The sequence below is a fragment of the Sus scrofa genome, chromosome 6 (genome assembly GCF_000003025.6).
Source record: "Sus scrofa isolate TJ Tabasco breed Duroc chromosome 6, Sscrofa11.1, whole genome shotgun sequence".
NCBI lineage: Eukaryota > Metazoa > Chordata > Mammalia > Artiodactyla > Suidae > Sus > Sus scrofa.
The window spans coordinates 52,627,039-52,647,174 of NC_010448.4; the positions used below are offsets into that span (position 1 = coordinate 52,627,039).

General features: G+C 52.5%; 2 protein-coding genes across 9 annotated transcripts in view; one reads left to right on the forward strand and one right to left on the reverse strand.

Moving 5' to 3' along the window:
- STRN4 (striatin 4) overlaps positions 1-872 on the reverse strand; it is a 25,977-nt gene extending 25,105 nt beyond the window's left edge. Inside the window, exon 1 of one of the 4 annotated variants that reach the window (XM_021094615.1) lies at positions 563-872. In XM_021094615.1, the coding sequence (XP_020950274.1) occupies positions 563-844 (282 nt within the window). In that variant the 5' untranslated portion in view covers positions 845-872. The remainder of the gene's footprint in view (positions 1-562) is intronic. The other 3 variants (XM_021094616.1, XM_003127236.4, XM_021094617.1) reach the window with 3 other exon arrangements.
- FKRP (fukutin related protein) lies at positions 428-12,217 on the forward strand. Of its 5 annotated transcripts, none has more exons than XR_002344710.1 (4): positions 429-480; positions 2,011-2,072; positions 7,423-9,219; positions 9,969-10,413. XR_002344710.1 is itself a non-coding variant. In XM_021094621.1 (4 exons), the coding sequence occupies exon 3, from the start codon at positions 7,462-7,464 to the stop codon at positions 8,947-8,949; it is 1,488 nt and encodes a 495-aa protein (XP_020950280.1). In that variant the 5' UTR covers positions 429-480; positions 2,011-2,072; positions 7,423-7,461; the 3' UTR covers positions 8,950-8,994; positions 9,969-10,413. The 5 variants fall into 5 exon arrangements, 4 of the variants coding, with proteins under 4 accessions (XP_020950277.1, XP_020950280.1, XP_020950278.1 ...); XM_021094621.1 differs by having other exon boundaries at positions 7,423-8,994; XM_021094619.1 differs by having other exon boundaries at positions 7,423-12,217.

Below are 20,136 nucleotides of genomic sequence, written 5' to 3' on the forward strand. Positions count from 1 at the left end.
CCCAGCCCCGACCTGCTCTCGACTCCGGCGAGTCCCAAGTCCCCCCAACGTCCCCTCTTCCCACCCGGGGCCCGCCGGGCTCCACCTCCAACGGGGACGGAGTGTGACTCCCTCAGCACCCTGCATGTTCTTTGCTCACTCCCGTACAAGACCCCTCCATGCCCTCTCATCACCCTTGGCCGAGTTCTCTTGGGGTCCGCTCGGGTCCCCGAGGCCACTCTCTCAGGGACCCTTCGGCCAGTCCGTTCACCCCCACTCCCACTCCCAGCCGGTTCTGGTCCCCTGCGCCCTTTCTCTTGGCTGCCCCGGTCGGGCCCTCCAGCCCCTGGGCCCCCCTCCCGTCTCCAGCCGCCCAGGAGCCCTCAGGACCCCCCTCGGACGGCCCCTCACTCCGTCTGCGGGCCGGTCGCGGTCCCCTCCCGCCCCCCCCCGGCAGTCCCGGCGGCCATTGCTCCAAGATGGCGGCGGCGGCAGCGGCGGGTGAGGCCGGGCCGGGCCGGGCCGGGCGGGGGGGTCGAGGGTCCCTGGGCGGCGCTCACCTGTAACTCGGCGCGGCGCTCACCTGTAACTCGGCGCGCTCCGCCTCCCAGCGGGCCTTCTCCGCTTCGAAGCGCGCCCACTCGTGCTGGATAAAGTGTAGGATCCCCGGCAGGCTCAGGGGCTCCGGCCCCGCCGTGGGGCCGGGGCTGCCTCCGCCGCCGCCTCCCTTGGCAGCCGGGCCGGGCCCGGGGGCGGGGGCAGAGACCGGAGCCGCCCCCGTCGGGCCCGGGCCCGCGCCGGAGCCGAGTGGGCGGCTGGAGGAAGCGGCGGCGGCGGCAGCGGCGGCCGCTCGCTCCTCCATCATGGAGGCCCCGGGGCCGGCCCGCGCGCCCGCTGTGCTTCGCGCGCCTGCGCGGCCGCGCCAGCCCTCGAGCGCGCGCTCGGCGGGGGCCGGGGGGGCCGGTGCCGGGAACGATGTCGGGCGCGCGCCTCGCCCACCCGGGTCGACCCCCAAGGCGCGCGCATGGAGGGGCGAGGAGGGGCGCGCGCCTGGAGGAGGGCAAACGCGACCCAGACCCCTTAGGAAGCGCAGGACTTTGGGAGGGGCCGCTTCCTGTACCCCTCCTCCGGCTTCACCCCAAAGAAAGATTCTAGCCCTCTCCAGACCCAAACACCACTCTCCTAGATCACCGTCCCTCTTTGAGAGAAAGGGCGACCACCAGGGGTGGTTTCACCGATGGCCCCATCCTGATTCCTGGCCCGGGGCGGTTGTCATGGTAACTCTTCCTCAGTCGGGGACACCCTTAGCCTCCCTTCCCCTCCACCTTTATGGTCCTGGAGCTCCACCTCTCCTGGCCCTGCACCTACCTATAGGAGGTTGCTAAGGTCACCCAAGTCCCCGGTGGTCCTTCGGCCCCTACCCTCCTTGGTTACTATGGCAACCTCACCTAGCGCTCAGGTAGAAAGGAGCCTGGCCCCAAGGACACTGCTGAGGGAAACATCTCTTTCCCAGCCCCTCTCCCCAGCCTCCTGGTTGGCATTACCATGGTAACCATCTCCCCCTTTCCCATGGTGGGAGGGCCTTGGACCAGCCAGGTGTTTTTATTTAGAGGAGGAGATGCTCTGCTGAGGAGTAGTTGTTATGGTTACAAGATGCGGGCTATCCCTAGGGAGGTGAGAAACTGGCAGAGCCAAGTCCTGGGTACTATGGTAATGGGGGCACTCTGCCTTCCAATGACCCTAGAACCAGGCCCACCAAGGTAGAAGACATTTTAGGATTGTCTCTCAGAATGTAATGTGTCTAGGGAAGGGGTTGTCATGGTAACACCTTCTATCACTTCTACCCCTACCTTTCTGGACACATTCACGAAAGAAGGGATGGGTATAGGTTGCTATGACAGCCTTCCTTTCACTGCTAAGATGCTTCAGGTAGGTGATGCCTGCCTGAGCTTATGAGATTTCATAAGATGAAATTGTGCCCTGTTGTGTGAAGTTGGTTGATTTGGGGTTTTCTGGTTCATCTTCCTTCAGCAGTGCAGCTGAGCTGGGCTGGAACCACCCCCTTGGAGTTCCGTCAGCCTGCACCCTAGGAGGTAAGCAGCCCCTCAGTGTCACCAGCACTCGTGGGAACTGCCCTTGTCCCCAAAGGTTTTTCTACATATCACTCATTTGCTCTACCCATCACATTCCCATTCTACAGATGCAGCAGTTGAGGTTCAAGCCAGGGCAGAATCTGGACCCACTTACATTGTTTTGTGGGGAGAGGAGAGACAAAATCTCAGCTTAAGTGTTCTCTCCTCCCATGGCCACCTTTTTCTCTCTCACGCCCCCTGCTGGTTTCCTGCCCTGTCAGTAAGTCATTTTCATGGTTTTATCTATCTTCCTCCCTCTGGAGGGCCTGTCCAACAACCGCCTGGTTCATCCTGTGTCCCCAGAACACAGAGGGCACTCAATAAATATCTCTTTGTTGAGTTAACGACGTTGAACTAATTAATTAAAGTGCCATATTCAGCTTTGAAAGCACCTGTCAGGTCAGGGCTGGGGACAGGGGTTATCTCGCTAAAGATAGGCTGAGAATGGACTGTCTTTATGCACCCAAGAGAGACAGCTTTTATTGGTTAAAAGCACAACTCTTGAGGAGTTTCCATCGTGGCTTAAATACTAGTGGTAACAAATCTGACTAGTATCCGTGAGGATGCTGGTGCGATCCCTGGCCTTGCTCAGTGGGTTGAGGATCCCACGTTGCTGCGGCTGTGGCATAGGCCTGTAGCTGCAGCTTGGGTTCAACCCCTAGCCTCAGAACTTCCATATGCTGTGGGTGCGGCCCTAAAAAAACAAAACAAAACAAAAAACAACTCTGGAGCCCGCTTCCAGGTCAAATCCTGGGTCTGCCACCTCCCAGCTGTGTGACCTCAAGCAAGTGACTTTACCTTTCTGAACCTCAGTTTCCTCATCTTCAAATGTGATCATAACACAAAGATTAAATAAGTTAGTATTGCTAAATTTCTTTTTTCTTTTCTTTTTTTTTTAGGGCCTTATCTGTGGCATATGGAAGTTCCCAGGCTGGGGTCCAATCAGAGCTACAGCCGTTGGCCTGCGCCACAGCCACAGCAACATGGGATCCGAGCCACGTCTGAGACCTACACCACACCTTCCAGCAACGCGGGATCCTTAACCCACTGAGGGAAGCCAGGGATCAAACCCGAATCCTCATGGATTCTAGTCAGGTTCATTAATTGCTGAGCCACAAAGGGAACTCCAGTATCAGTAGAGTTCTTAGAACAGGGTCTGGCACATCACGAGCAGCTAGAACTGTTGACATATTATGATCCTTTAAAATCATCATTTCATCCACTTTGCCCCAGTGAAGGGATTTTAAGTCCTTACAGTTGGGGAAGCCAAGCCTGACCTTGTCAGGGACTAGATGATTCCTCTTGCTTTCCTCTCTGGTCCCCTCACCTCCTCATCTGGTTCTCATTCCCCCTGGTCCCTGAGGAACTAGTTTCTGTTCTCTGTCCTGTTGGGCACTTCCTGGCAAGAGGCAGCTGGACAGTGTGTGGTGAGAGCCAGGGCCCGGGGCTGGAGGCCTGGGCTCTACTCCCTCCAGCCTTCCTCTCTCTGGGCCACAGATTCCCCCTCTGAATAATGGGAGTCAGTCAGTCATTCCACACAGATGTCTTGAGCACCAGCTGTGTGCCAGGTACTGAGCTGTGCTCTGGGTATATAGCAGAGACCAAAACAGACAAAAGAGCAAACAAAGTAAGTGAAATCTACATGATAGCTACTAGGGGAGGAACATAAGGGGGGGGGGGCTCATAGGAAGTAGGTGGGAGATAGGAAGCGCTTTTTTTTTTTTAAAGTAAAGCCACCGAAAGAAGGGTTTCCTGGACAGATGACATTTGAGCAAAGACTCAAAGGCCAAGGGAGGAGGCATGCAGCTGCCGCCCAGGGCGGGGATCATGCAGGCAGAGGGAACAGCCAGTGCTGCAGGTGGAAGCTCCCGGGTATATTTGGAGAATGGCATTTTGTGGCCCACGTGGCTGCGGTGGAGTGAGCAAGTGGGCAGGGGCAGAATCCTCATCACTAGACCACCAGGGAACTCCCTAATTCAAAGTTTAACAGGATCCCTTTGGGTTCCGATGGGGAACAAACTGAAGAGGACATGGGTGAAGCAGGGGGATGGTCTCTTTAGAATCGTTAAAATCTTAAACCCCCCAAGGTTCCCTGCTGCGTTTCTCTATACCTAAGTGCTCCGATTCTAAGATTTTTTTTAAGACCCTGAAGATTCTGTGGTTCCAAAGATTCCTCCCCCTACAATCATGTGAGTTGCTTGAGCACCCCCCCCGGGGGGGGGGGCGTGTTCGTCTCTGTGTGTGCTGAGTCCCCTGCTGTGTCCCCAGTGCCTCGGACAGTGCCTGCTGTGTTGTAGGAGTTCCCCAAATAGATGCTGAAGGATGGAAGGAAGGAGGGATGCGTCAAAGGCCCAGAAGGCAATTCTAAGGTTCTAAAGAATAATAAGTCGCTCTGAAGTGCAACTCAGGTTCTTAAGTGCCTTCTGAGCGGGGTCAGAGGAGGGCAGGCAGGCCTGGGATGGGTGAAGAGGGCTGGGAGAGCGTGCCTGGTAGGAGAGAGAGAGAGGAGACAGGGAGACCAAGGCAGGGCCCCAGGCACATGGCCACAGTGCAGAATTTGGCCCCGGGGACCTGAGTGGGCTTTACAGAGGCACAGAAACCCAGAAACCCTGCCCCTGGTCATCATCTTTTTTTTCTTTTTTTTTTTTTTTTTTTGACTGTCCCATGGCATATGCAATTCCTAGACCAGGGATCAGATCCCAGCTGCGGTTGCAACCTACACCACAGCTGTGACAGTGCCAGATCCTTTAACCCACTGTGTCAAGCTGGGGATCAAACCCGTATCCTGGCATGAGAGATGCCGCCAATTCCATTGCACCATAGTGGGAACTCCTGGTCATCATCTTTTCACCGAATGCATTTTCAGTGCCCAGCCACACGCTAGACAGACAGGAGTGACGGAGACAGCGCTGGCTCTCCCCTCCTGGGGGAAACACAGTCTAGAACAGGCAGCCCTGGGGGGATTTCTGGCCCAGCCTGCATTTCAGAGAGGGCTTCCTGGAAAAGGAGCCATCTGAGCTGAAGCCTGAGCATAAGCAGATTTCCAGGAGAAAAGAGGCATGGAGAGAAGGGGGGTTCCAGAGGCAGAAGGAACAGGATCTGCAAAGGCTTAGAAATAACATCTGTTTGAAGAAAAGTCCAAGGTGGCTTAAGCATAGAGCTCAAGGAGGCGTGGCAGGAGCTGGGGCTGGAATGGGGGGCAGGCAAGGGCCAGGTCACACAAGGCCTGATGGGATGTTGTTGGAAACTTAAACTTCCTCCACACGGCACTAGGGAGCCATGGCAGATTCTGAGCAGAGAGGGAGAGGTCCGATGTGTGCTTTATGGAGACCCCTCTGCTGCCGTGAGGAGGGGCTTCATCAGGAGGCCAGAGGGAGGCCGGGCAGTGTTCTGGGTGAACCCAGGTCAAGTGGGAGCTGTGGGAATGGGGAGGAGGGGTCAGAAGTGTTTTGGAGGCAAGACGGCTCGCTGGGCCTCTGATGTCCCCCTCTCTGGGAGGGGCAGAACCTAGGAAGATCCTTCTTGGGGAAACTTTCTGTATCTGCTCAAAGCTGGAGAGTTGTTTATTCCTTCTGTGCTGGAGACCTGCCAAAGCTTCAAGTTGTGATTGGGACAGGGAGACAGCGCCACCTAGGGGTTGCTTAGGAGTGTAGCCAAGGAGTAAAGGTGAGGCACTAACCCCCCACCCCACCCCGCCGCCCCTTTTTTGGCCATGCCTGAGGCATCAAACCTGCACCACAGCTGTAACCCAAGCCACAGCAGGGACAAAGCTGAATCCTTAACTGCTAGGCCACCAGGCAACTCCAGCACAACCTCTTGATGCAGCCCACTCTGCTTTAAAAAAGATGATTTTTTGGAGTTCCCACTGTGGCTCAGTAGGTTAAGAACCTGACTAGTACCCATGAGGACTTGGGTTCAATCCCTGGCCCCGCTTAGTGGGTTAAGGATCTGGTGTTGCCGTGAGCTGTGGCGTAGGTCACAGACGCCGCTCGGATCTGGTGTTGCTGTGGCTGTGGTGCAGGCCAGCAGCTGCAGCTCCTGTTCCACTCCTAGCCTGGGACCTTCCATATGCTGCAGGTGCGGCCCTAAAAAGAAAAAAAAATTGATTTTTTAACTGTGATAAAATAACACATAACAAAACTTGTTGTCTTAAGTTTTCAGGTTGATAGTTCAGTAGTGCTAAATAGATCCACGTTATTGTGCAATCTCCAGAACTTTGTCATCTTGCAAAATTGGAACTCTACAGCCATTCAACAACAACCCCCCCCTTGCTCCCTCCCCCCAGCCCCCTGGCAACCATCATCTACTTCCTGTTTCTGTGAGTTTGACCCATTCTACTAAAAAAACTAATTAGAGGCCAACATTAAAAATTCTGATTTAAAAAAAATTTCTAGCTTTTCTTGCAAAACCAGAACCATCTGGCTGATGATCAGGAAAGAGATGGCCAGATGGCACAGGATTTGAGGAAGTGAGAAGAAGGTGGGGGGAGGGGCTTGGTGGCGAGGCTTTGACCCCTGGGGGCCAGGGTGTGGGAGGGAAGGGAAGGAGAGATCAGGCCTGGCTTCCTGGAGCAGGGAACATAGAGAAGAAGGTGCAAGTTTGGGGACAGCAATGGGATCCAGGCATTTATAACTGAACCCGAATCTGAGTGAGAAGTTGACAATGAATAAAAGGGTGAGATCAAACATGAAAGAAGGGAAGCTGATTCATTTGAGAAAAACTTCCTGAGCACCTAATAAGTACCTAGCCCTGTGCTGGGTAGCCTTGGGCACCCAACAGTGACCAGTCAGGCTCAGGACCTGCCTTCATGGGTCTCATAATCCAGTGGAGGCCACAGGCTGGACCCTACTCAGCAGTGAATTAGAGTGGGAGGCTAGAGTGGGAACCCAGGGGGCTGAAGGAGCCCTGAGGGGGTTGCATGACCCAGGGATCAGGGAGGGCTTCCTGGAGGAGGAAAAGTTGAAACTGAAACCAAATAAGCACTGGGAAGGGAGTTCCTGATGTGGCTCGGTGGGATGGGGACCTGATGTTGTCTCTGTGAGGATGCGGGTCCCATCCCTGGCCTCGCTCAGTGGGTTAAGGATCCAGTGTTGCCACAAGTGCAGGTAGAAGATGCATGGCTTGGATCTGGTGTTGCCAGTGGCTGTGTTGTCAGCCATAGCTCTGATTCAACCCCCAGGCCGGGAACTTCCATATGCCACAGGCGTGCCCCCCCCCCCCGCGCGCCCAAAAAAAGGGCTGGGAGAGGAAGGCAAGGCTGAGGATGGGTAGGGGAGCTTCTGACAACCAGCTTTTGTTCCCCCCTGCCCAGGATACCCCGGAAGCCCAGCTAGGGCCTAACTTCAGCCCCATGCGGCTCACCCGCTGCCAGGCTGCTCTGGCAGCCGCCATCACGCTCAACCTCCTGGTCCTGTTTTATGTTTCGTGGCTGCAGCACCAGCCCAGGAACTCCCGGGCCAGGGGCTCCCGCCGTGGATCTACCTCCGGTCCGCGCGTCACCGTCCTGGTGCGGGAGTTCGAGGCCTTTGACAACGCGGTGCCAGAGCTAGTGGATTCCTTCCTGCAGCAGGACCCAGCCCAGCCCGTGGTGGTGGCTTCGGACACACTCCCCTATCCGCCCCTGGCCCTGCCGCGCATCTCCAACGTTCGCCTGGCGCTGCTCCAGCCTGCCCTGGACCGGCCCGCCGCAGCCTCGCGCCCCGAGACCTACGTGGCCACCGAGTTCGTGGCCCTGGTGCCCGACGGGGCAAGGGCCGAGGCACCCGGCCAGCTGGAGCGCATGGTGGAAGTGCTCCGAGCCGGAGGCGCACGCCTGGTGGCCGCTCCCGTCGCTTCGGCCAACCCTGCTCGGTGCCTGGCCCTGAACGTCAGCCTGCGGGAGTGGACCGCCCGCTATGGCCCAGCGCCCTCCGCACCCCGCTGCGACGCCGTGGACGGGGACGCCGTGGTTCTCCTGCGCACCCGCGACCTCTTCAACCTGTCGGCGCCCCTAGCCCGGCCCGTGGGCACCAGCCTCTTCCTGCAGACCGCCCTTCGCGGCTGGACGGTGCAGCTGCTGGATGCACCCTTCGCCGCGGCCCACCAGCCCCCGCTAGCCACAGCCCACGCGCGCTGGAAGGCGGAGCGCGAGGGGCGAGCGCGGCGCGCGGCGCTGCTCCAGGCGCTGGGCATCCGCCTGGTGAGCTGGGAGGGCGGGCGGCTCGAGTGGTTTGGATGCAACAAGGAGACCCCGCGCTGCTTCGGGACGGTGGTGGGCGACACGCCAGCCTACCTGTACGAGGGGCGCTGGACTCCCCCGTGCTGCCTGCGCGCGCTGCGCGAAACCGCACGCTACGTGGTGGGTGTGCTGGAGGCGGCCGGCGTGCGCTACTGGCTGGAGGGCGGCTCGCTGCTGGGAGCGGCCCGCCACGGGGACATCATCCCGTGGGACTACGACGTGGACCTGGGCATCTACCTGGAGGACGTGGGCAACTGCGAGCAGCTGCGGGGCGCCGAGGCAGGCTCAGTGGTGGACGAGCGCGGCTTCGTGTGGGAGAAGGCGGTAGAGGGTGACTTCTTCCGCGTGCAGTACAGCGAGAGCAACCACCTGCACGTGGACCTGTGGCCCTTCTATCCCCGAAACGGGGTCATGACCAAGGACACGTGGCTGGACCACCGGCAGGATGTCGAGTTCCCCGAACACTTCCTGCAGCCTCTCGTGCCCCTGCCCTTTGCCGGTTTTGTGGCGCAGGCGCCTAACAACTACCGCCGCTTCCTTGAGCTCAAGTTCGGCCCCGGGGTCATCGAGAACCCTGAGTACCCCAACCCGGCACTCCTGAGTTTGGCAGCAAGCAGCTGACGCTCCAGTGCCTGCTCCTGGGTCCGGAGAACATTCGGGCACAAGGCAAGGCACTGTCTTTTGTCTTGGTGCTGCTGGCATTTGGTGGGTGGGCCAGGGATGCCAAGCCGCCCTGCAGGGCTCTGCATGGTCCCGAACATCAAATCCTGCGCCCTGCCCAAGATTTCCAGAACTGGGGCTCCAGGGCTGGGACAGTTTGGGAAAAGAGGAAGAGTGTAAGTTCCGGGGCCAGACTGTCGCGATTCCAACCTCGGCTCTTGCACTTGTTCGGTATGTGGACCCCTGGCAAGTGTCCCAATTTCGCTGCCTCCGTTTCCTCCCGGATTCAGTGCCAGCCCTCAGGGTCAAGCACACCCGGAGCCCCAGGACACTTGGCTGTTGGGGTTGCTTCCGCCACTAGAGGGCGTCTTTGTCCTACCTTGCAGCCAAGACGACTGTCCGCGGGGCCCTCTGTTCCATGACTTTCATGTCTCTCGAGCCTTTGGTCCCCTCTCCAGTCTCCTGCGCCTGGTCAGGACAGGATGACTCTTTCCTTCTTTCAGAAAACGAGCTCCTTCCTCCTGGGAGAGCCCTGTGCGGTGCATGCTGCTCTTAACCCCATCTTGCACAGAGCAAACAGGCTCAGAGGTCTGAGGGTGCTCTGGTTAAGAACCTGGTTCTGGGAGTCCCCTGGTGGTCTAGTGGTTAGGAGTCAGAGCTCCCTCTGTGGCGGCCGCCCAGGTTCAAGCCCTGGTCTGGCAGCTGAGATGCCACATCAAGCTGCTGCAAGTCGCTGCCAAAAAAAACCCAGAGGAACCAGCTGGATCCCAGCCTCACTCCACTTACTGTGTTACCTCATTACATTAGCCCTCTGCCCCTGTTAGCCCCCTGGCAAGACAGGGTAAACCACAACCATAGCTGACATTTCCTGAGCACTTGCTGTGTCTCAGGCATCGTTCTCAGTATTTCTCATGGAGTAACTGACTTATCCCTCGTCCCAACCCTGGGAGGTAAGAGCTGCTGCTATTTTGATTTTACAGACGAGGAAACTGGCCAGAATGGTAACGTCACTTGTCCAAGGTCAGACAGCTTGGGAAGTGTCAGAGCAGAGACTTGAAGCCAGGCTGTTGCCAATATGCCCCTCTCCGGAGATGGTACCCACACCACTTAGCAGGTAAAGTCAGCTTCCTCGTGATCATGAACCTAAGAGGAATTACTGTTTGGGTGTGTCCCTCCAAAGTGTGTCTTTATTTATAAATTATATCCAGGTACGACTATCATTCTGTATATTAATAATAAGGCTGAAGTTACTCTATCTTAAAATTACGAGTTCCCTGGTGGCTGAGCCGGTTAACGATCCCACATTGTCACTGCTGTGGGCCAGGTTCCATCCCCGGCCCAAGAACTTCCACATGCCATGGGCACAGCAGGAAATTTAAAAATAAAAAAATTAAATTGAAAATAGTTTTGTTTTGTTTTGGGGTTTTTTTGGTTTTTTTTTTTTTTTTTTTTTTTTTTGCCATTTCTTGGGCCGCTCCTGCAGCATATGGAGTTTCCCAGGCTAGGGGTCTATTCGGAGCCGTAGCCACCAGCCTACACCAGGGCCACAGCAACGTGGGATCCGAGCCGCGCCTGCGACCTACACCACAGCTCACGGCAACGCCAGATCCCTAACCCACTGAGCAAGGGCAGGGACCGAACCCGCAACCTCATGGTTCCTGGTCGGATTCGTTAACCACTGCACCACGACGGGAACTCCTGAAAATAGTTTTGTTTACCAGCATCATCCCGACAACTTTGTCCCACCCACCCCTTGGGGGTGTGCCCCTGGCTTTGAGATCGCAGGCTCTAAAGTGGGAGAGAGGCCTGAGGTCAAATCCTGGCACTGCAGGTTCCTTCCACTGTGAACTTGGGCCGCCGAGACTCAGGCTCACCACCTCAGCTTTGCCCCCGGGAAATGGGGCTAATGGTGGCTCCTGGTTTGGCTACTTATTTTGTGACCTTAGGCAAGTCACTGCTTCTCTGAATGGTGGGGGCGGGGTGGTGATATTGCAGAAGTGTGAAGCCCTTGGAGAAGGAGGCTTCACAGGCCAGCGAGAGAAGATAAATACCAGTTTGCCCAATCTCCTGAGGCGCAGACATCCAAGCCTGACTTCTGATAACACAGCTTCTGTGTTTAACCACGGCACCTGCCAGTGGCCTGAAGTCTGTTGGGTTCCCAGGGAGCATTCTGGAAACATAGGGAAGATTTGCATCATCACTGCAATGAGACAGTCCTCTCGGCTCCCAGAAGGCATGGCCCAGAGAATGGAGTGTTTTTTGTTTTTTGGTTTTTTTTTTTTTTTTGCTTTTTAGGGCCACACCCACAGCATATGGCAGTTCCCAGGCTAAGGGTCTAATCAGAGCTACAGCTGTTGGCCTACGCCACAGCCACAGCTACGTGGGCTCTGAGCCACGTCTGCGACCTACACCACAGTTCATGGCAATGCCTGATCCTTAACCCACTGAGCAAGGCCGGGGAGCAAACCCACAACCTCATGATCACTAGTCAGATTCGTTTCCGCTGCACCACGATGGGGACTCCAGAGATGTCTTATAATACCTGCAGGGCACCTCCACGCAATGAAGCAGTGTCCCTTGTCACATACTGTTTAAAAATGTCCCATCAGACATTTATGAAGAACGGGTGGCTTTCGAAATATTTTTGTAATTGTTATGATAATGTAAATATATGAATCAATATGTGTTGCATTTTGAAAATATTTTTTTAATTCTCAAAATAGTCAAAATTATCTATCTATACATACTTAAGTTGTTGCCAGAAGCATAAGTCAATGCTCAAATCATTCTTAAATTATTATAATGGTTTTGTTTGATTTAGAAATTGTTGGTAAGATTTCTTGATCGACACAGCTGTGCCTAAGTATTGAGATAAAATAACATTATATAGATATTTAAAATAACCTTGTTTTGGCTGTGGTTTCATAAGGGAACCACATCAAATGCTTCTAGAAACTTCCCATTAAGAACCAGGAGTTTCTGCTGTGGCACAGTGGGTTAAAGGTCTGACTGTAGAGGATCAGGTTGCTGCAGAGGCGTGAGTTCAATCCCCGTCCAGCACAGTGGGTTAAGGATCTGGGGTTGCTATAGCTGTGGATCACAGCTGCAGCTCAGATTCAACTCCTGGCCCGGGAACTTCCATATGCCATCAGTGTGTCCATTAAAAAGAAAAAAAAAAATAAGAATGTTTCAGCACTTGAGATCTCAATAAAAATTTCTCTTAACATCATCCATAGTGTTTGATGTTTTCTCTTTGCTCTTCCTGAACTGACAGCAGTTACATTCGAAGCTATTCTAGCCCTTATAATACTCTCTGATAGCTCTGAATAAAATTCAATCTTTATTATCAACTAAGTAATGAGATGACAGAAAACCCATCACAACAACGACCTTGAACTAATGAATCTGTTGCAATGTGTTATTGAATTTTACTGCTTTCTCAATTAACTCTTATTCTGTTAACCAGCCAGAACAGAAGTATTTCCATATTTAACAACCAGTGCATACTAGTGCAAACTAACGAAATTTTAGCCTTACTTAGAAAAACTAGGTTAAGAATAATCTGAACCCAGGAGTTCCCGTTCTGGCTTAGCGGGTTACAAACCTGACTAGTATTCATGAGGATGCTGGTTCAATCCCTGGCCTCACTCTGTGGGTTAAGGACCCAGTGTGGCTGTGAGCTGCAGTGTAGGTTGCAGACATGGTTCTGACAGCTCCGATGCGACCCTGAGCCGGGGAACTTCCATTTGCCACAGGTGTGGCCCTAAAAAGAAAAACAAAAACAATTATCTGAGCCCAGAACCTAACTCCTTAGGCAAACACAAAGGTCCTTTTTGGAAGATTTTCCCAAGTTCTGAATTTTCCAGGAAGTGCAACTACCATGTAACATGAGGGTAGCTTTTATTATGTTTTGTTCAAAACTTGGCCAAGGATTGTCAACAATTTCAGAAAACCACATTCCACCAGGTTTCACCAGGTTCTCTGTAATTTGATAGCTACGCTGTGTGTTTACAGCCGGGGTTGGGAGCTGCCTGCCTCACAGGTGTAAAGGTTTGGCTGCCTCCTCAGGTTCCAGGAATGAGACCTCACCTCACACATTTGCACATTAAAATAGATGTTAGGAGTTACCTAGTGGCTCAGCGGACTAATGATCCAGTGTTGTCACTGCTGTGGCTCAGGTCGCAGCTGTGGAGCAGATTTGATCCCTGGCCCAGGAACTTCCACATGTCACAAGTGTGGCCAAAAAGGAAAACAATGAAATGTACATTACAAACTCCTATCCTTTTATTTCTCCTTTATTTATTTGCTTTTTAGGGCCGTACCCATGGCATGTGGAGGTTCTAATCAGAGCTACAGCTGCCAGCCTACGCCAGAACCACAGCCACGCCAGATCCGAGCCACGCTGAAACCTCCACCACAGCTCATGGCAACGCTGGATCCTTAACCTTCCGAGCAAGGCCAGGGATCGAACCCGAGATTTCATGGTTCCTAGTTGGATTCATTTCCACTGCGCCACGATGGGAACTCCTCTTTCTCCATTTTATTACAATTCAGGCAATATGAGGGTTTTTTTTTTTTAGGTAAAAAGTAGATTTATTGATAGAGACAGACAAAATGGGGGCCATCCCAGGTGAGATCGGCCTAGAAGGGATGTATTCCATAGACAAAATGCAGTCCATTTCAAAAGGCAAGGCAGCAGCTGAGCAGCTGGGATTTTTTTTGGCAGAGCCCACAGCATGCAGAAGTTCCTGGCAAACCAGTGCCACAGCTATAACAACGCCAGATCCCTAACCTGCCGAGCTGCCAGGGAACTCCCATCATTTTTAATATCATGTGCAATAGGTAACATAACCCTATGAGAGTCATTTCAGCAGAGCCAAGAGGACTTTTCCCAGAGCTGACATTCAAGCCAGCACATGCACTGGTGTGACCATACCTGTGGTCTAAACACAACAATATTAAATTATGGGTTATCGGGAGTTCCCGTTGTGGCGCAGCAGAAACAAACCCCAAACTCAACTGATGTCCGTGAGAATGAAGGTTTGATCCCTGGCCTCGCTCAGTGGGTTAAGGAGCCAGCGTTGCCGTGAGCTATAGCATAGGTTAGCAGCTGCAGCTCCAATTTGACCCCCAGCCTGGGAAATTCCAAATCCTTCAAGTGCAGCCCTAAAAAGCCAAAAAAAAAAAAAAAAAAGAAAAAAAGAAAAAAATTATGGGCTATTAATCTGTTGGTAAACGGCCATTACCAATGGTCCCCTATTATTGCCTTCCCGGTTCCCCCCAGGACCCCCTGCGTCTCCCCCTGACCTGGCAGCCCAGGGGTTAACACCAGGCACAGTGGGCATGAAGGGGTGCATGTCCCAGGTGCTGTTAGATGGGCCAATACATTTACCAGCAGCAAATCTTTTGTGTATCACCCCAGACGTTACAAAATATTTGCTCTGAAAGGCAGATGGCACGAAAAGACACGTCTCCTAACGCACCTTTAGGCATGATCGCTCCAAACTGGAAACTACCCAATGGCCATGAACACGTGAGACACACGGTACATGCAGACAATGGACTACTCCTCAGTGATTAAGGAGAAATAAAAAGAAGCGAGCTACTGATATGTGTAAAAACATGACTAAATCTCAGAGCATCTGGCTGAGGAAAAGAAGCTGAGGCAGAAAGCTACACACTATCTGATTTTACTAATTAGAAATTCTGGAAGAGACAAAAACGAATCCTGAGGGGCCAAAAGCAGATCGGTGGTGGCCTGAGCCTGGCGGGTGAAGGGAGGGAAAGAGTCTACAAAGGACCACGGGGAAATTCGGAGTTAGTGGGACTACTGTGCTGTTTTTGTTTTTTTTTTCTTTTTAGGGCTGCACCTGCAGCCTAAGGAGGTTCCCGGGCTAGGGGTTGAATCAGAACTGCAGCTGCCGGCCCACGCCACAGCCACAGCCACGCCAGATCCTTAACCCGCTGAGCAAGGCCAGGGATCGAACCCGTGTCCTCCTTGATCCTAGTCATTAACCACTGAGCCACAAAGGGAAATCCACTATTGTGTATTTTGATTGTGGTGGTTTTTCACAAGTCTATGAATTTGGCAAAAAGATCCCATTGTCTACTTGGATGGATGGCGTTTGTTGTATGTAAATTATACCTCAATACGGTGGACCCCTGCCCCAAAAGCATGTGGGGGAGAGGGTCCAAGAGGCCTAGAAAACACTGATCTGTCGCCAGAAGACAAGGCTGAGTCATGACTCTGCCTGCCGGCCAGGCTCACTCTTGAGCTTGAACCCAGGCCCAAGCCCAATGCAAAGCCAGCCTGAGCCCTCCCTCCTATGCCAGGCTCCTTCAACGAGCAAGGGGGTGTCCTGATAACAGGAGTGGGTGAGGCAGGGGCAAAAGGAAAGGGCGTTGAAAGCTGGGCTCCAGAGAGTGGCATACGTACCTAGCCTTTTCTTTTTCTTTTCTCTTTCTTTCCTTCTTCTTTTTTTTTTTTTTTTTGTCTTTTTGCCTTTTTGCCTTTTCCAGGGCTGCTTCCTGCGGCATATGGAGGTTCCCAGGCTAGGGGTCGAATCAGAGTTGTAGTCTCTAGCCTACACCACAGCCACAACAACGCCAGATCCGAGCCACGTCTGAAACCTACACCACAGCTCACGGCAACACCAGATCCTTAACCCACTGAGCCAGACCAGGAATCGAACCTGCAACCTCATGGTTCCTAGTTGGATTCATTAATCACTGCACCACGATGGGAACTCCCTTTCTTTCTTTTTTTGGCTGCATGTAAGGCATGCAGAACTTCCCAGGCCAGGGACTGAACCTGAGCCACAGCAGTAACCAGAGCCACAGCAGTAACAACCACCCAGTCCTTAACCCACTATGCCACTTGGGAACTCACAGGTGCTTTTGCTTCTGCTCTTTTTTTTTTTTTTTTTGTCTTTTTGCTATTTCTTGGGCCGCTCCTGCAGCATATGGAGGTTCCCAGGCTAGGGGTCTAATCGGAGCTGTAGCCACTGGCCAACACCAGAGCCACAGCAACGCAGGATCCGAGCCGCGTCTGCAACCTACACCACAGCTCACGGCAACGCCGGATCGTTAACCCACTGAGCAAGGGCAGGGACCGAACCCGCAACCTCATGGTTCCTAGTCGGATTCGTTAACCACTGCGCCACCACAGGAACTCCTGCTTCTGCTCTTATAGAAGCTTCATCAGTGGCCTTTGGGTGAGGTGTAACAGAGCCGTTGTCACCAGAGGGTGACCCCTGGCAGTGCTTGCCCAAAGTCACATAGCTGGCAGGTGACAGAAGCAGGATCTGTCCCAGGGTAACAGCCCCTTGTAGCCTGTAGCCAGGCAGTTCTGTGGCTGGAGCCCAATTCCTTCATTCTGCAAAATTGATTATCTGTGATGTGCCAGGCCCTCTGCTGTGTTCTGGGTGTTCAGTGGCGAACAAGACAAAGGTGGCTCCCCGCTGGAGTGCACATCCTAGTGGGGACCAGGTCTGGGAATCACAAAAGGCCCTGTCCACACCAAGGAGGCTTGAGATGGTTCTGGTCTTTCTATAGGACCTAGATCAGCATTTTAGGCAAATTAGTGGCATATGCCTAGCAAATTTAGAAAAGGGAATTTAAAAAATGGCTAAGTACTATAGATTGCATATGCAATATATTACATGTCAGTATGTATCTCTTTAAACAGACATGCCTCATCATCTAAATCTAATCCATTCCCAAAAAAGCATTAAACAAAAAATTTGGAGTTCCCGTCGTGGCGCAGTGGTTAACGAATCCGACTAGGAACCATGAAGTTGCGGGTTCGGTCCCTGCCCTTGCTCAGTGGGTTAATGATCCGGCGTTGCCGAGAGCTGTGGTGTAGGTCGCAGACGCGGCTCGGATCCTGCGTTGCTGTGGCTCTGGCGTAGGCTGGCAGCTGCAGGTCTGATTCGACCCCTAGCCTGGGAACCTCCATATGCCGCGGGAGTGGCCCAAGAAATAGCAAAAAGACCAAAAAAAAAAAAAAAATTTAAGGGAGTTCCCTGGTGGCCTAGTGGATTAAGGATCCAGTGTGGTCACATCTGTGGCTCTAGTTACCGCTGTGGGAGTAGCTATGAGACCTTCCATATACTGCAGGTGCAGCCAAAAAGAAAAAAAAAAAATTTGAAGATAAGCAACTTTTTTTTTTTTTTCTTTTTTGGTGGCCCTCAGCATATGGAGCTTCCGGGCCAGGGATCAGATCCGAGCTGCAGTTACAACCTAAGCCACAGCTATGGCAATGCTGGATCCTTAAGCTCCTGTGCAGGGCCAGGGATGGAACCTGTGTCCCAGGGATCCTAGGACACCACCGATCCCATTGTGCCATAGAGGGAACTCCAGCAACTATTTGAAGCAGGGAAAATAAAAGGAGTTCCCATAGTGGTGCAGCAGAAATGAATCCAACTAGGAACCATGAAGTGGCGGGTTCGATCCTTGGCCTCGCTCAGTGGTTTAAGGATCCCGAGTTGCTGTGGCTGTGGTGTAGGCCAGCAGCTACAGCTCCGATTGGACCCCTAGCCTGGGAACCTCCATGTGCCTGGAGTGCAGCCCTGAAAAGACAAAAAAAAAAAAAGAGGGAAAAATAAGGCACTCCTAGCTTCATCCTAAAATCCCACCTTCCCAAATATCATTCAACACTCTTATTAAACACTTAACAACCCATCAAGGATCCTAGCATAAGAGAAAGCATTGTGAACACCCATTACTTAATTATTCAACACTCAATGGACTCACTAGTGTTCTACATTTGTGTGCAAGACACAATTTTGACCAGCATCAAATTATGAATTAGATTTCCCTGCTACACATCAGAAGATGCTAAAGCTATGAGATAACATCTATAATAGGACCCAGACTGCAGGTGCCTCCAGGCACCTGGCAGAAGTCTACATAGGGACCTAGGAAGTGGGAGATGGTATCAGTAACGAGTAACACACTGCAACAATGCACAAGGCGGGATCCTGTCACCACAGGGGAGTCCTGGTTGGTGTTGGGACTCACATAGAACTGAGAAGTTTTGCAGCAGGTTTTCTTTTTTTTCTTCTTCTTCTTTTTAGGCTCGCACCCACAGCATATGGAAGTTCCTAGGCTAGGGGTCAAATTGGAGCTGCAGCTGCCAGCCACAGCCACAGCAACACAGGATGCAAGCGGCATCTTCGACCTGCACTGCAGCTCACAGCAACACCGGATCCTTAACCCACTAAGCAAGGCCAGGGATCGAACCCTCATCCTCATGGATACCAGTGGGATTCATTTCTGCTGCGCTACAACGGAAACTCCAGCAGCAGGTTTTGGATCCAAACAGGAAGTTGGGGGGTTAAAAAAAAAAAGAAAAAAAAGAGCAAGGGAGTTCCCTGATGGCTCAGTGGGCAAAGGGTCCAGCATTATCATTGTTGTCGCTCGGGTCACTGCTGTAGGGAGGGTTCGATCCCTGGCCCCAGAACTTCTACATGCTTTGGGCACAGCCAAAAGGATAAAAAGACCAAGACATCGTTAGAACTCTTAGGATAATTGAAGCCATGCCTGCATTCCAATGGTGGTGGTTACAGTGCCAGTTTACCATGGGCTGTACAAAATCATTGACTGGAAGATAACATACCTAGGGTATATTATGCACCTTAAGTGTACTGGGTAATTTTTCCTAATGTTTACATCTCTGTAAGCAGTAGTCACATCAAGATACACATTTACTGTCTCATAGGAAGTTCCCTTGTGCTCTCGGCCTCTTTGAACCCCCAGAGGTCACCACTGTTCTGACTTCTCTCACTGTAGACCAGTTTAACCCATGTAGACCCATATACACGGAATTACACAGCATGTGCTATTTCCAGTTCCTTTCAACATGTTATGAGATTATAACCTGGTGGTTAGGGTTTGGTGCTTTCACCCCCACAGCCCTGGTCTGAGCGGCATCTGCAACCTGCTCCGCAGCTCACAGCAACACCAGATCCTTAACCCCCTGAGAACCAAGATTCCATTAAGCTACTGCACGTGACAGCAATTTAAAAATAAAAACGTTGGAGTTCCTGTCGTGGCGCAGTGGAAATGAATCTGACTAGGAACCATGAAGTTGCGGGTTCGATCCCTGTACTCGTTCAGTGGGTTAAGGATCTGGCATTGCTGTGAGCTGTGGTGTAGGTCACAGACCTGGCTCAGATCTGGCGTGGCTGTGGCTGTGGCTGTGGCGTAGGTGGGCAGCTACAGCTCCGATTCAACCCCTAGCCTGGGAACCTCCATATGCCGAGGGTGCAGTCCCAAAAACCTAAATAAATAAATAAATAAAATAAAAAATAAAAATGTTACCTGTGAGATGCATCCACGTTGAGTTTTTTTTTTTGTTGTTTTTTTTTTTTTGTCTTTTGTCTTTGTTGTTGTTGTTGTTGTTGCTATTTCTTGGGCCGCTCCCACGGCATATGGAGGTTCCCAGGCTAGGGGTCCAATTGGAGCTGTAGCCACTGGCCTACGCCAGAGCCACAGCAACGCGGGATCCGAGCCGCGTCTGCAACCTACACCACAGCTCACGGCAACGCCGGATCGTTAACCCACTGAGCAAGGGCAGGGACCGAACCCGCAACCTCATGGTTCCTAGTCGGATTCGTTAACCACTGCGCCACGATGGGAACTCCAGAGTATATCTTTTTTTTTTTTTTTTTTTTTTTTTTGCTGAGCAGCCTCCTGTCAAATGATGATGACTCAGATGATCAGTTTCTAAATGTTGGCAATTAAGAGAACAGCTATAAACATCTGGTACAGTTTTTGTGTGAACAGTCCTCATTTCTCTTGGGTAAATACCTAGGACCAAGATTCAGGAGTTTCATGGAAAGTAGATATGTAAGTGGGTGGAGTGGTATCTCATTGTGCTTTTCAACGGTAGACTGTTCTGGGGGATTTTTTTGGCTGGGCTTGCATGGAAGTTCCTGGGCTGGGGATCAAACCCACGCCACAGCAGTGACAACACAGGATCCTTAACCTGCTGTACCACCAGGGAACTTCCCAAGGGTGGTTTTGGATGAATAGTTATTTTATTTCAGTGAAGTCCAATTTGTCAGGGTTTCTTTTTTTCCTTTTTACAGGTGTACCTGTGGCATATGGAAGTTCCCAGGCTAGGGGTCCAATCAGAGCTACAGC